Here is a 15,353-nt window from a genome sequence, read left to right on the forward strand (position 1 = left end):
AAAAAGGTATTGAATTGGTTGAAGAAATAAATATCCAATAGCTTAATTCACATTCATAGAGCGTTTGTTGATTCTCATCATCATCATCATCTATTGTCTTCATTTCAATTCTCCTCTTTACATACTGGGCAATCTTTTTGTTCACTTTGCCGTTTTCTATGCTAATAACCTTTAGGCCATTGGACTTATCAACGACTAAATACTTATTCAGTAGCGAATCAAAGAGTCGAATCTAAAAATCTCAAGGTCATGGTGACTTTAAATTCAATTTATTTTAAGGTCAGTTGGAGGTCATTAATAACTATAATCTTCGATTGCATAATAATTTTATGTGAAAGTTTCGTTTCTAAGAGAAATAATAATTGATTTTGTCAATCAACCGAGATCAACATTTATGACTAAATTATTGTTATTTCTTGAAAGTAAATTCCTGGAATTCATTAATTGATGAAATTTTCTGATTGTGCCACAATTAATAAACTTATTACGAAAAATAAACTGAGAAATTACATGAAAATCCAAATAAAATGACAGAACTTTTTTCTCACTGTATTTTCATCTTCTTGTTTTTTCCTCCTTCACTATCTTCCTAGTGATAGTCTTCTCTCTCTCTCTCTCTTGTCTTCTCGTTATCATCATTATACCAAAAAGGTATTGAATTGGTTGAAGAAATAAATAAATACCCAATAGCTTAATTCACATTCATAGAGCGTTTGTTGATTTTCATCATCATCATCATCTATTGTCTTCATTTCACTTTCTTCTTCATTTCAATTCTCATCTTAATACATATACATACATCTTCCTCTTCATCCTATTTCCACTCCCATCTCATCATCATTGTTCCCACTAATTGAAGCGAAACATCAATAAGACAAAAAGCTCATCATCTTTGGTACACTGGTGATGATAAAAAAAGTGGGAGTCAGTGGGTGGAAATAAAATTTTAATCAATTTACAGGGAGGAAATTGAAGAGGGAGAGAGACAGAAAGAGGTGGAAATTGTAGTGGGAGGATTGTTTCATGATATATATATGCATGATTTCAGTTATTTTTTTCACTCAGATTCTGGTAACATGATAACAACATTTTGACATGAAAATGAAGTCACAATAATCAATTTACTCAATGATTAACATCTCGATTGAAACAATTTAGTTGAATAAGTGATTTAAAAATAAAATAAAAAAATGATCATAACTCATCTTTGACTTTGATTGTTGATAATTAAATTAGTGATTAGCAGATTCAACTTACCGAGACAATTAAATTCAGTCAACAATGGAAAGACACAATTATCGCAATCAACAAATTGAAGGAAAAGAGTAAAAAATTTGAAAATAGAAACAATTAATTCATTCATAGTACTTTTACTTTTTCCTCATTTTCCACTGGTCAGTTTATTTTTATTACTTAATCATTTATTACCTAAAAATGGTCAACAATAGTCAATATGGAAACATATATTACGAAAGTTTTAATGTCCATCTCATGTCCATCATCGGTGATATCACATACCTTTACCTTTAAATGGCCATTATTATTACTCAGGATAAAAATACCTAACGTGACCAATGGTCATTAGTTGTCACAACGATTTTATCACCAGTAAGATAAAAGTTGACCAAAAGTGTTGTTACAATGGACATTTGGATGGACGATTAATGATAAGTATCTTCATCCAAATTAAATGACCTGATTTCAAATGTAACCAATTTGGTTAACTGATCAATCAACAATCAGCCTGATTGTTGTTGTTGTTATTGTTTAACTAATTGTTTTGTTGCCTTACTTGGTTGATCTCAATGATTATCTAATATTCAATGATCAAGATTAACCTTCAGGATAACATTAAGTTAATACTAAATGAAAACTCATTCATCTCTATGAATTTTCAACCTAAATCCTATCAGAACTTATTATTTTCATTATTATCCACCTTCATCACTATCTCTCACTCACCTTATCCCCCTGAATTCCTGGGATGATTCTTGATTCAATAATTAGGAGTAAATATTTACCCACCATCAATAGTTTCTCATCCTATTGTCAGCTTATTATTATTACCATTGACTCTGGTGTATTGTCTTGATTATCATTTTTATTTCCCCTGTCATTTTCATGGATTATATTATGTACCATGTATCATGAAGATATGAGAAAGATTCAGGGTATAATTATGATGATTAGTTCATTTGCTTTCATGAAGGAATTGGTAAATATATGAACGAGAGAGAGAGAGAAAAAAAAGTTGCAGGATTTTTGGTACCATTGGAATTAATTCTCACTCTGTCTCTCGAATTGTTTCAAGAAGGTTTCATGATTATTCTCATGATGATGATTAGCATTCTCATCATTCTCTAAATCATTTATTCAATCAAATGAAAAGATTACTCAGAGTTTTACTCTCTCTCTCTCTCTCTCTTGCATTTTACCCTGAGGGTTTATATGGATAAACGATTCAATGGTGATAAAGAAAGGCAATGAAAAGACGTGTCATCATCCACTGAGAGTATATTGACTGTCATTTGTTATTCTGATTCAAAATTCATGATAAATATTTCATGATATTTCATTGAGAATAATAATTTGTTCACATGAAGATAAATAAGAAGGAAAATCCAATATTTTCAAGTTTCCATCATGATTCTGAATCAAGAAGGTGTACATCAGAGGGATAGAAACAGAATCATGATGTTGAGAAGGAAGAAAAATCTTTTTTTCCCTCAGAACTTTATCTCTTTTAGAAAAAAAGGAAAAAATCTTTTCTTTTTGGATCAGCCATTTGACCATCTCCTTATTGGTCATCATCATAAAAAAGAGAGCAAACTAAGAAACGGAATAAGAATTCATCATGTCCATCGTCTTTATCTCTTCCTTCATGTGAGTGTGTCTTTCTGTGAGTTTTCTGACCAAAAGTATTAAACGAAGGTGTGACTCGATCTCATGTTCTAATATTGATGCTTTTTTATATATTGACCATTGTCCACTTTCTCTTATTTCCTGTTGTTGTTTCCTTTCTGTTATTATATCCTTTCCATGTAACTTTCCCACCATCAGTTTCGAAATACAGATGGAAGAGAAAAAAATAACTTCTCTTCTCAAGATTTACTCTTACGTTCTTAAAGTCCATTTAGAACTTTTCTTGTTCGATTTTTTTCTGTTCTCTCTTCTTCTTTCTTTGAAACGATTTCACATTTTTTTGTTTCTCCAGTTTATTATCGTTAGTGAATTTCATCATTAATGTTATTATTTTGATAACAGGGCGGGAAAGTAGATCGGTCAGTGAGAGAGAGAGATGGGAAAATGTCAACAATCTTGAGCATCGACAAGATTCAGATAAATCATCTCAGTAAGTTGAAATGTTATTACCTTGGGTGTGTGAGTGAGTGTCCACTATTTGGTCAAGCTTTGGATTTGAAAGCTTTCATATATCATTGGTTAACTTTTTAAAATAATGATGATCATCATAAAAATGAGAAAATAGTTATGTCACCAAAGTTGAAATGATATGATTGATTAGAAAAAAATTATTGTAGTCATAGAAAAAAATGGAAAGGGAAAAGTATAACAATCAATTGTTGACAATTAAGGATTATATTAAAAAGGATAATATTACAAATGAGTAAGGAAGTGAAATTATTTTTTCTTTGGTGAAATCATTTGATTGGGAAGAGGTAATGTTTTCGTTTTCGGCTTGACCAGTTCTCTGAACATAACTTGGACACCTCGTTGTCGGGCTTTTTCAAATTCATCGGCTGCATGTCGTAGTTTTCGTGCCATCGCTTTGCCCGTTTGTGAAACTAATTTTGAAAATAATGTCGATTTATCTTTAAGTAAATTAAATGGTGAATCAAATTCGGCAACTTGACCAGCATCTAGAACCTGTAGAAAGAAACATGATTAGATTTCTTTTGAACAGTGGAAAGTTAATTTGATTAATTACCAGAACACGATCCGAGTCAATTATGGTATTTAATCGATGTGCAATCGTAAGTGTTGTACATTCAGAGAATTTGGTTCTAATCGTATTTTGAATAACAAGATCAGTTGAATAGTCCACATTAGCGGTAGCCTCGTCGATGACAAGAATTTTGTTATTACGAAGCAAAGCTCGAGCCAAACAGACCAATTGCCGTTGACCCACCGAAAAGTTACTTCCACCTTCACGAATTTCATACTCTAATTTTCCATTAAACTCATCAACAGTTTCTCGTAATTGAACATCGCCCAAAGCTTCCCAAATTTCGGCATCTGAGTGCTCTTTAAATGGATCTAGATTGTAACGAATTGTACCAGCAAATAGAACTGCTTCTTGTGGAATGATTGAGATTTTTTTACGAAGAGTGTCCAATCCAAGACTCATGATATTGACTTTATCGATAGTTATTGAACCTTTCGGTTCGACGATTCTGAAAAGACACGACAAGAGGGAACTTTTTCCAGCTCCTGTTCGACCCACTACTCCAATCTTTTCTTTAGGCTTTATGGTTATATTGATATCTTCAAGTGTTGGTTTAATCGCTGATGGATATTTAAGACTAACATGTTCAAATTCAATGGCACCAGAATCAGGCCAAGTCGCTGGTGGGATAACATCAGTAATTGGAGGAGCTTCAGTTTCTATCTCAGTATATTCAATGACTCGTTCAACGGCAGTCATTTGACTCTCAAATTCAGCTGATTGACGAACAGACCATTGGAAAAGACCGATAAGAATGACCACCGATGAAAGGGCAACACCAACTTCTCCAGGAGCATTATCTAAATCAAAAGTATAAGTATAAAGAGGTAAGAAAACTAATTAGCTAATCAAGTAAAAATCTTTACGATGATTTATGGTTGTAGATAGAAAAAAAATCACACAGGAAATGATTTCCAAGTCAAGATGATTATCAATCATTTAACACAGACGCTAATTGATTAAGTGGTTGATATCAGTAGATTGACAATGTTTACCTTGAGTGATGGTGACAATTACAGTGGTAACAATGATTATGTATAGTAGACAAAAATAATCAGTGAAAACTCCCAATGCTCTTGAAGCACAAATAAAGGTGAACCAGGTACCCGAATGATCATTAAGGTGAGCCTCAAATCGACGGCAAAATAAATCTTCCACTTTATATGATCTAATTGTTACAATTCCTTCGACAATTGATTGGATTAACGAATAAACCGGACTTCGAGCTAATGAGAAAAAACAAAAACAAAAGAAAACAATCAAATTAATTATTTAAAAATACAAATTATACAAGAGGAAAAACAATCATCATCATCATCATCATCATCATCGTAGATCTTAAGATTCAATCAATCGAAATGATTAAGGTAATAGTGATGATAATCAAGATGATGATCTTGTAAAAGTTTAATGAGTGGAAAACCCATTAAACAAATTGTATTACTTGATTGTTAAAACAATTTACTTGTTAGATATATTAAATTAAAGTAAATGGTAATGAGTGAAGGAGGTTCAACATTATAAACATGTCACAATTATTGTTGTCACTTGTTAGATAATTGTAACAAGGATAATGTTTAATTAACTTAATTACCAACTGATTCAAGTCTTTTAATGTCTCTCCCTGAGCGGATATAAAACTTTCTTAATGCAAGTACACTAATCAACAAGAAAATGGCTGGAATAATTAATGAAGGTGAAACATAGGCAATAACAAATATACAACCAATTGCAGTAAATGAATTCTAAATGAGAAAGAATAACAACAATTTAACAAAGGAAGAGAGAGAAAAAAATTGATTGATTGATAATTGATGATTAACTTACCAGAATTAAATCAAACGCAGTTGATGGTAAAAGTTCATCGATGATTGAAAGATCTCTAGAGAAGCGATTTAAAATTCTGCCTATCGGATTAGACTCGAAGAGTGACATTGGTGATCGTAGGACACGATAAAAGATGACATTGTGAAGGTTAATCGAGGCATTGTTACAGATACGGAAAAGTAAAGTTGACCTTAGAATACTGGTTACAAAAAGTCCGATGATTAATGATGAATAGATGCCAATGTTATATGTTAAATTAGGATCTTGCGAATCGGGAACATCAGACCGATAACCAGCCGATTCAAAGTCCATGATTGGTAAACTGTAAAACCCAACTGGTGATCGAGACCAAAGCCATTCCATGATTAAATTGTCTCGAAATTTTTTCATTAATGAACCAGAAAAGGAATCCGTCCAATTGGATAGCCAAAGGTCATTAGAGGTGAAAAATACTTGGGACAATATATTGGTAGCCAATGTTGCTAATCCAAGGAAACAATTGGCCCCCGATTTCAGATAAGCCCAATATACTTTAGTTTTAACTGTTCCTCTAGAATATTGTTCAACTTCAGGTGATGGTTGCATAATTGGGACAATATCAATCGCTCCCATAGGCATAGAGCCCACGGAAAGTTGGGAAGCGGTTGAATCTCGAGATGGAGTTGAGTTGACCGGTGAATGTGCCACGTCTTTTGATTTACGTTGTTTTTCAGCCCGTTTTCGAGCTCTTTTGGCCTTAATCAATTTACTTTTAGCTGTTTCCTTTGATATTTCACTGACTAAATCAACTTTGGCTGCTTGAAGTTCAGTAAGGGAATTAAACAAGGTCGCTTTACCGTCGTGCATTAAAACAATTTTACTAGCTTTCTGTAAGAATTGAATTTGATGGGTTACCAATAAAACCGCTTTTCCAGAAAGAAAATCTCTAATACACCTAAGAAAAAAGGCAAATAAGAATGACGATAAAAATGAATTAATTACGTCAATCATATTAATCGCTTGTCATTAACAATCAGCCAATCAAAATGTCTTACCGTTCAAATATAAGATTTGCAACATGAGCATCAACAGCACTCAAAGGATCATCAAGAAGGTAAATATCAGCTTCACGATAAATTGCTCTGAAAAATGTAATAGATTCAATTGATTAGTTGAAATTGGAATGAAATGATTTTGATTGATAATTTACCTGGCAAGAGAAACTCTCGCTCTTTGACCACCACTAAGACCAATACCTCTCTCACCAACTAAGGTGGAATCACCAAAGGGTAAGGACATGATATCACGCTCCAGAGTACTCGCTGCGAGTACACGTTTGTATCTTTCGGGATTAAATGGTTGACCGAAAAGAATATTTTCCCTAATACTTGCATTGAAAGACCAAATTTCCTGTGAAGCATAAGAAATTGTACCATTTCGTATAACTCTACCAGTCTTATTGTGAATCTCGTCAAGAATTGCCAACAGTAGGGAAGTTTTCCCACTCCCGGTAGAACCAATAATCACCATAAGATCACCTTGATTTACTTGTAAGTTAATATTTTCCAGACAAGAATCGTCATCAGATGGATCCCAATAAGAAGTTAATTTATCAATGTGCACAAATCGAGTCTCGACCGGATTATCAACAGCAATCGAATTTGAATTGACAACATTTTCCAATACTAACAAGGACTAAAAGAGAGAATAAATTTTAACACTAGATGATGGAAATCTATATACAGGTAAACCTACCGTAATTCGTTTACATGAAACCAGTGCTTCGAAAAAGGTTGAAACCGCTTGAGGAAATTGAAGTGTCAACGTTATCCGAAGCGTATTGAATAAAGCCAAAGTTACGAAAATGGCATCAGCTTTCAACGGGAAACCTCGTAGTATATGGGTAACAAAACATGAGAAGATGATAACTCGAGTGGTGACAAACGAAAGTGACATATTGATGGCACGAAGAAAACAGAACCATTTGATACTTTTAACTTCTTTCCTGGAAAAGATCGAGAGAAAAAAGAAACAATTATCAGTTAAGAAAATAATGATAATGTGATATTAATAATAATAATAATTACTCTCGTAACGATTGAACCATATCGGCAAAAGGTTTTTCCCATGAGTACATTTTGATCACTTTAATTCCAGAAAGTACTTCAGTCATTGTTCTTATCCGTTCATCGGTAAAACCAGCGGTATTCCGTCGGGTTTTCCCAAAAGATGAGCCCATCAATAATTGAAAAGGGACGAAAATACAAATGACCGCAAATCCGGCTAAATAAGAGTAACCAATATAAGACCAAATAATGAAAGAAATGATAATCGTTTGAATAGGAGCAATAATCATATAAGGTAAAAACCAAGAGCACTGTTACAATTTCATAACAAAACAATTAATAACAAAATGTTCATAATAATAATAATCTGAGAATCAGGTAATCAGTCTCTTACCTCATCAAACCTTTGAACATCGTTGGACATTAGGTTAACAATTTGACCAATCTCATTGTTGAGAATAGATGATTTCGAAAGGGTTAACAGTTTATCTAACATTAATCGTTGAACGGCAACTCGAGCCTTCATTCCGTATCGAGCAGCATTTGCGAACCATGGATGATGAGTAACAACAAACGATATGGAACAGAAACAGAATCCAATGGTGTAATAGAGTAAATTATTTGATTCTTTTTCCTTTTCTATTCCTCTACCAAAGTAATTAACTATTGCACCAAGAAAGAAAGGTTGAATAATCCGAATGAAAAAATCCTGTGAGTAAACAAAATGGAGAGAAGCAAAAAATCATTAAATATACAAATACAATCAAGAAACTAATAAACTGATTGTCGGTTCTCTCGTTCTCTTTGTACCTCATAGCCAAGAATAAGAAATGAGATTAACATGTAACGATAACCAAATGCTCTAAGTAAAGCTCTCGCTAAGCTTGGTTGCTTTTTCTTCATCTCCTTGGCCCATTCTCTGTGTAGGATAATAAGATTTTCTAAGTAAATTTCCAACAGAAAATGATCTTATCCCAATACGGGAATTTGTCACTTACACAGACAATTTATTGTAAACTTTGTCCGCTTCATCGCTGGTACTACATCGGTACATATCGGTTAGCTCCAAATCTTTTTTATATCCTCTCTTGAATAAGGATAAATTCCAACTGTAAAATTAATAGAGCAAAAAGTCAATCAATTAGTTAGATTCGTTCATCTCTTTTTGTTGTACTTACGCGAATGAAGTTCGAGACCAGAAATTAGCACTATCCCATGGACAGGGAATGGTCACTTTTTCCTGGTTATCCATAGTAACCACCACGCGATTTTTTCACTTCTCCGTCTTGATAGGGCACAATTTAATTTACGTACCAACGGGTTGGCAGTGAAAGAATCACAATCTAAATGGAGTCACAATCCTGAGAGATAAAAGTTAAACAAAGAAAAAAAATGTTAACCGTTAAAGAAATTAGAGTAAATCAAATAAACATTCAATTAGTCAACAATGTTGCACAACAATTACTTTTAAATTAACTGGATTAATCCAAAAGAATCCGTGGCTTTTAATTTAGACAATCAGTCAATCAAGAAAGTTGCTCATTTAAATCATCTGATCATCTAATTGTTTCTCATTGGTGTGATAAATTCAATTGATTTTCCAATTGATGATTTCTTTTCTTCATCATCTTCTTTGTCTAATTGTGACAATCAACAGCTATCATCAAATTGATTACCTCCAATGATTACATGTAATTTTGTTTGTTCGGCTGGTCTATTTGTTGACAATCCAATTGATCCGTAACAGTAATTGAACATCACTCTTTTCCCGGCGAAAAGATTGATCCGATCTGATTAATTTCCAACAATTTCTAATCATAATAGAGAATTACTTTAACCATTGGTAAACCAATTGAATCATCAACAATTATAAAAATAGAAAATCAATTCTCAAAAAAATCAAAATCCATCCAAAGATCATGATGATGAACACAACACACAGAGATTAAATTTATAATTAGATTATAAATCTCCAGAAAAAGAAAACCGGAAACATGATGATAATCACCACCACAATTAGACAAAATTAATCTGATTCATTTGAAAAGAATATAAAAATAAATCAATGAAACATATTTAAAATTAATTCCAAACTTGAAACCAAACAAGAGAGAGAAAGAAAAAAAAACAAACAAATGTCACAATCTAACAAACGAATCGATGATGAATAAACAAAGCGAAACGAATAGTTGACAGTAAACAGTTTTCTCTAGTTATTCATGGAACATTAATCAAGTCAAAAGGTTAAAGGTGAAAAAGAAAATGAAGATAATTAACATTAATTAATTAAAAAAAAAGAAAAATTCTCAATCAAAACAAAACAAAAAAGAAGAAAAAATTCTTAAGCTGTTAATCTACCGGCTCATCGATTCTCGGCTTGGGTTAAGATTTTCTTCTAATTCGATGCGCCCCCTAGCGGATAGAGAATAAAATGTTTCTCTTTTAATTCTCTTCTAAAGTCATAAAGAGAGAATAAATTTTTTATTATTAATTGGTGTTTTGTTTTTCTTTTTTTGCTTGGTGGTTGTAAATTGTTTTCTTTTTTTCTCTCTCTCTCTCTCCCTCTATCTCTATCTCTATCTCTCTCTCTTTTTCTCGCTTTCTCTCTGTTGTTATCTAACTAATTAAACACTGATTGTGATTACAATGTTTATAATAAATGTTTATAATAATCCTCCTCTGGAGGAATGGGTAAAATCCCGTAACCAGTCAAAGTTGAAAACTCTGTGTCGAAAATTCCAGATCCCCTGTAATTCACCAATTCGTACCAATTTATGGCCATCTTTATGTCGATCATATAAGAAAACAACCTCTGAGCCTCAATTTGAAGATCTCCTTAAAGCTAATTTACTTTCACCTTCCTCATCTGCAACAGTATTTGTTAATGATGGTGGTGGCGGGCAATCTGATAGAGGAGGAGGAGGAGGAGGAGGAGGAGGTGTTGGTGTTGATGGTAGTAGTGGTATTACTGGTGGCGGTGGAAGTGCAACTAATAAAGGATCAATTACTGGTAGAAATAATAGTAAAAATAATAATCGTAGTAGTGGTGGTGGTGGTGGTGGTGCAAGTGTTGTTGAAATGCAGGTATTACAATTGTCTACATCATATTCTAATGGGATGATTACCGATCGTTTACCTGGTGATTTACCTCGTAAATTACCTTCTTTTGTTGATCCAAATTATTGTCGTTATTTTAAGTTAAACCCTGATGGACAAAGATTAATTGAACGTATTCTATGGATTTTAGCTCTCAAACACAATGAGATTACCCTTTGCCCATTATTATATCCAATTGCGGCTCTTTTTCTTCATTATTATGACATTACTCAAACATTAACCTCATTAACCTATTTATTGGAAGCACCTTCATCAGGTATTGGTGGTAAAGAAGGACCTTATCTATTGCCCCAATCGAGAACCCAAATTGTCCGTCAAGCTTATGTTCTACTACGATTAACAAATAAATTTGGTTTCCTTCCAAGGCGAGGTTTTTTCACTGAACAACGGGATCGTTTGATTAAAGAAAATGAAATGGACGCTTGTTTCCTTGATTGGTTAAAATGGATTTTCATTGGTCTACCCTTTGAACATGTTGTCAGAATAATGGATTGTTTCCTGGTAGAAGGAACAAAATTTCTTTATCGTATTGGTTTAACATTATTAATATTGTATAAAAATTCCAGACCAGTATCACCACCTTCTCGTCTTGGTATGATTACTAATAACACTTCAACCAACATAAATAACCTAAACAACATTAACTCTACCAACAATATTAACAATGGTTCCTCTGCCACTTCTGCTGCTGCCACCAACAACTTTAATACATCAAATACATCAACATCTACATCAAACACCACCTACAATAACACTTCAACAACAACAACAAATTCCTCCTCCTCTTCATCATCTTCAACATCCTCTTCGTCACCATTCACCTTGGACCTGATGTTGTCCTTTTGTGAGACAATCAAATTAACACCCGATGAGCTAATAACCGTGGCAACCCAATTACGACGTTTATCTCGTTCAAAAATTGACCGAACCTACAAGGAAGCCTCCCACCGAACGGAAAAATTTAAAATACGCTCAGCTCCACCATCACCTTATCATCATTCACATCATCTGGGTTATAATGATCTTACTCCAACCTCATCAAGGAAACTTGAAATGATCAGCCTTGATTCGGTTAAAATATCTGATTGTACTCGGATAGCACCACGATCTCTTAAATCATCAATATGTGATTGGCAATTATTAGATATACTCTGGGATTGGATACCTGAAAGAACACTCATCAAAGAACCGGTCATCATCTTCTGTTCAGATGTCCATGGAAATTCATTGTCTACATTTTATGCTAAAAATGAAACTGTTGAACAATCAATTTTACTCATAAAAACAGTCAACAATGAGGTAAATAATAATATCAATCATGAAATCATCATCATGCCAACAATTAACTTTCACTACCCACAATCACAAAGGAAGACATGTAAAAAGACAGAGAGAAGAGAGAGAGAGAGATATATATGTATGTATTTAAAAAAGAGATGAAAGGAAAATAGAAAGGGAAAGATAAAGATAAAAATTTGATCCTTGATTGTTGATTAATTTGAACATACAAATCAAATTAACAAAATGAACAAAAACAAATTGATAGCTATGATTAACTCACCTTTTTGATTTTGTAATATATTATCATTATTACGATATGATAATTTGAGATAGTTAATCGATTCATAATCAGAGAATCCAATTTCATTAACAGTAACATAAATAATAGTGATGGTGTTGATGAAGATGAGATGATAACATGATGAAAAGACAAAATATCGATAGAGAAAGAGATAGAGTGAGAAGAGCGGAGAAGTAAAAAAATATTATTTAGAGAGAAAGAGGGAGAGAGGGAGAGAGAGAGTGTGAAAGAGAGAAAAAGAGAAAAGTAAATCACTGAGCAACAATTTAATACATTTAACAGCAATTGATCCACAATCAGCATTATCATAACAGTTTAAATGAAGAGATCAGGAAGAAGAGGAAACTATTTGGTTAAATTAATCCAATTAAACCAATTTAGTTTTCTCAGCATTGTAATTCAAGAAGATAATGACGAAGATAAAAATTGAACCTTATTTACCAATGTAAAATTAGGTGTTTATTTTATTATCTCTTTCGTATTTCTCTGTCTACATGATGATATATTTTTATCTCTTGACAATTGATTGCATTTATCAAGATCTTTCGTCAAGACATCATTTGCATTTTAATTGCAAACAGTTTACAATAAGTTGACTCAGATGATAATTAAAGAGAGTCTCCCTTTCTCCCTTTCCCTCTCTCCCTCTTTCTCTCTCCCTCTTTCTCTCTCTCTCTCTCTCTCTTTCTCTCTCCCCCTCTCTCTCTCACCTTGATTATTGTAATTTTGACTAATTGTTTTCTATTCTGTTTTTTTTTCTTTACACTTTTTAATTTAGATCTTCGGTGCTTTTTGCTCAACCTCATGGTCTGATCGATTAGGATTTGATCGTAAGGGCGCAGCGAAACAATATTTCGGTACCGGGGAAACATTCCTATTCACATTAAAACCAAAGGTTGCTTATTATCCCTGGGTTGGTACCAAAGAGTATGGTTCAGACCAAACGAGAAACATTCCTTGTTCATGTCAACTCTTTATGGCCGCTAATGCCAAAATGATTACCATTGGTGCTGGTAACGGAGTTGGCCTTTGGTTAGATGAAAATCTTACCAAAGGTAAAACGGAACGTTGTGATACTTTTAATAACAAACCATTATGTACCAGTGGAGACTTTGCATGTTCCATTGTTGAGGTTATTGGCTTTATTTCATCATGGTGATATTATTATATTAATTATTATCTTCGTTATAACCACATATACATACACACACATATTTATCATATATCATATATTACTCTGATTATTATCCATCCACACACACACATATATATATATACCTTTAAACACTCCTCATCTTACATCTCTCTCCCTCTCCCCCTCTCTCTCTCTACCATCTCCTGCCCACTCCCACCATCACGATGCAATATCTTTATACATACAGTCTTTATCCTTCATCTTTTCCCTTTTCCCTTTTATCCTCTTTCTCTCTCTCTCTCTGTAAGTTATAATGTCTTTATTTTCTTGTGTTGTTGTTGGTTTGTAGGTTAAGTTTCAAGTGATTTACACACATCGATGTTTTTGTTAATTGTTTAGTCGAAAAAATTGTTTTTTTCTCATCTTCTTATTTTTTGCTGAAATTTAATCTACTTAATTGTTTAGTTTATGGCGCTGATACTATAACTTAACCAGCAACATCCCACCTTAATCACCACCACCACCACCATTACCCATCACCCACCAAAATCATCATCACTTGATCACCTTACAAAAAAAAAACAAAGATGAGGATAAACTGTGTGTGTGTATATATATATTTATATTTACTCTAGCAATCAACAAATTATCAGAATTATTTTATTTTGCCCATTTAAAAAAGCAATATTCAACAATTAGCCCAAACCCCTTTGGTTTACAATGGTTTACAATTAATTGTAGCTTTTTCCAACCTTTCTCTCCACCTTTCTGACATTACAATTACAATTATAATTTCATTTCATTTCATTAATCAAATTTTTCTTGTGTTATTGTCTAGTCTATATTTAAGCAATTAAAACACCAGATATATCAACAATTAATATATATATATATACATACATACATAATATTAAATAACAATGACAATTAATTTAATTTAGTAGCGTGTTTTAAATTAGCAAACAATTTTAAATTGTCACTTAATCAGTTGTAATCTATTTTATCTGATCAGTATTAATATTCAAAAACAAACAAAAAAAACAACAACAACAAAATAATTTGATTTGATTTGTCAATTTTACTCCGTGTGATATAAATATAATATATTTTAATTGTTGTCACAATTTTAATCACCATCATCATCAAGAATCTTAATCATTTTAATCATCAAAAAAAAAAAGTTAATTGTTAACTATTGATTGAAGCTTTTTGCTTTTTCTTTGTCTCTTTGGATAACATTTTAATTGGAAAACAGTATGTTAATTGTTAACAATTAAACGTTACAATCAACTTGTTGGTTTTGTCTTTTATGTGTTTAATTAAAAAAAGTTGTTATTAATAATAATGATTAATTAATTGCAAAATTTAACAACAACAACAACACCAACTAATCAACTGAAATACTTTGAATAATTAATTGTAATTTAAACTTTTTCCCAATTGTATCTAATTGTCAAATCACCTTATGTATTTACCTTTAATCCTATTAATTTAAATTGTTCATTCAAATTTACTCAGGGTAAGTAGTTAATTAAGTTAATCAAGAAGAAGAAGAGAAAATAATTAAGCCTTGTTATATTGTAATGAACAAAGAAACCAGAAGAAATTAAATTAATTATTGAACAAATTATTGGACAGCAATTAAAATGAAAAAAAAAGTTAACTCTCCTTAAATTGTGACAA

At 32.4% G+C, this 15,353-nt stretch overlaps 2 protein-coding genes across 4 annotated transcripts; one reads left to right on the forward strand and one right to left on the reverse strand.

The window, feature by feature from the left end:
• Positions 1-2,563: 2,563 nt before the first annotated feature.
• Positions 2,564-12,844, reverse strand: LOC128396724 (ATP-binding cassette sub-family C member 4-like). 3 transcript variants are annotated; one of them, XM_053357333.1, is made up of 15 exons: positions 12,515-12,844; positions 9,302-9,647; positions 9,015-9,197; positions 8,835-8,945; positions 8,647-8,755; positions 8,231-8,545; positions 7,858-8,147; positions 7,526-7,775; positions 6,981-7,465; positions 6,826-6,912; positions 5,792-6,725; positions 5,559-5,709; positions 4,960-5,190; positions 3,947-4,764; positions 2,564-3,885 (listed from the first exon to the last, which is right to left on the reverse strand). In XM_053357333.1, the coding sequence occupies exons 3-15, from the start codon at positions 9,086-9,088 to the stop codon at positions 3,640-3,642; spliced, it is 4,101 nt and encodes a 1,366-aa protein (XP_053213308.1). In that variant the 5' UTR covers positions 9,089-9,197; positions 9,302-9,647; positions 12,515-12,844; the 3' UTR covers positions 2,564-3,639. The 3 variants fall into 3 exon arrangements, with proteins under 3 accessions (XP_053213308.1, XP_053213307.1, XP_053213309.1); XM_053357332.1 differs by lacking the exon at positions 12,515-12,844 and having other exon boundaries at positions 9,302-10,125; XM_053357334.1 differs by lacking the exons at positions 8,647-8,755; positions 8,835-8,945; positions 9,015-9,197; positions 9,302-9,647; positions 12,515-12,844 and having other exon boundaries at positions 2,569-3,885; positions 7,858-8,053; positions 8,231-8,371.
• LOC128396726 (GTPase-activating protein skywalker-like) lies at positions 10,337-15,333 on the forward strand. The gene is made up of 2 exons (XM_053357335.1): positions 10,337-12,252; positions 13,314-15,333. The coding sequence occupies exons 1-2, from the start codon at positions 10,483-10,485 to the stop codon at positions 13,692-13,694; spliced, it is 2,151 nt and encodes a 716-aa protein (XP_053213310.1). The 5' UTR covers positions 10,337-10,482; the 3' UTR covers positions 13,695-15,333.
• Positions 15,334-15,353: the final 20 nt, after the last annotated feature.

The sequence above is a fragment of the Panonychus citri genome, unplaced genomic scaffold (genome assembly GCF_014898815.1).
Source record: "Panonychus citri isolate SS breed McGregor unplaced genomic scaffold, ASM1489881v1 Contig00027, whole genome shotgun sequence".
Taxonomy (NCBI): Eukaryota; Metazoa; Arthropoda; class Arachnida; order Trombidiformes; family Tetranychidae; genus Panonychus; species Panonychus citri.

Bases quoted from the DNA above. Each gene is read 5' to 3' on its own strand.
- LOC128396726 (XM_053357335.1), top strand. From the start codon at position 10,483: ATGTTTATAATAAATGTTTATAATAATCCTCCTCTGGAGGAATGGGTA. The intron at 12,253-13,313 runs GTAAATAATAAT...TTTTTAATTTAG, and splicing joins TAAAAACAGTCAACAATGAG to ATCTTCGGTGCTTTTTGCTC.
- LOC128396724 (XM_053357333.1), bottom strand. From the start codon at position 9,088: ATGGATAACCAGGAAAAAGTGACCATTCCCTGTCCATGGGATAGTGCT. The intron at 8,148-8,230 runs GTAAGAGACTGA...AAATTGTAACAG, and splicing joins ATGTTCAAAGGTTTGATGAG to TGCTCTTGGTTTTTACCTTA. The intron at 5,710-5,791 runs GTAAGTTAATCA...TTTCTCATTTAG, and splicing joins CTGCGTTTGATTTAATTCTG to AATTCATTTACTGCAATTGG.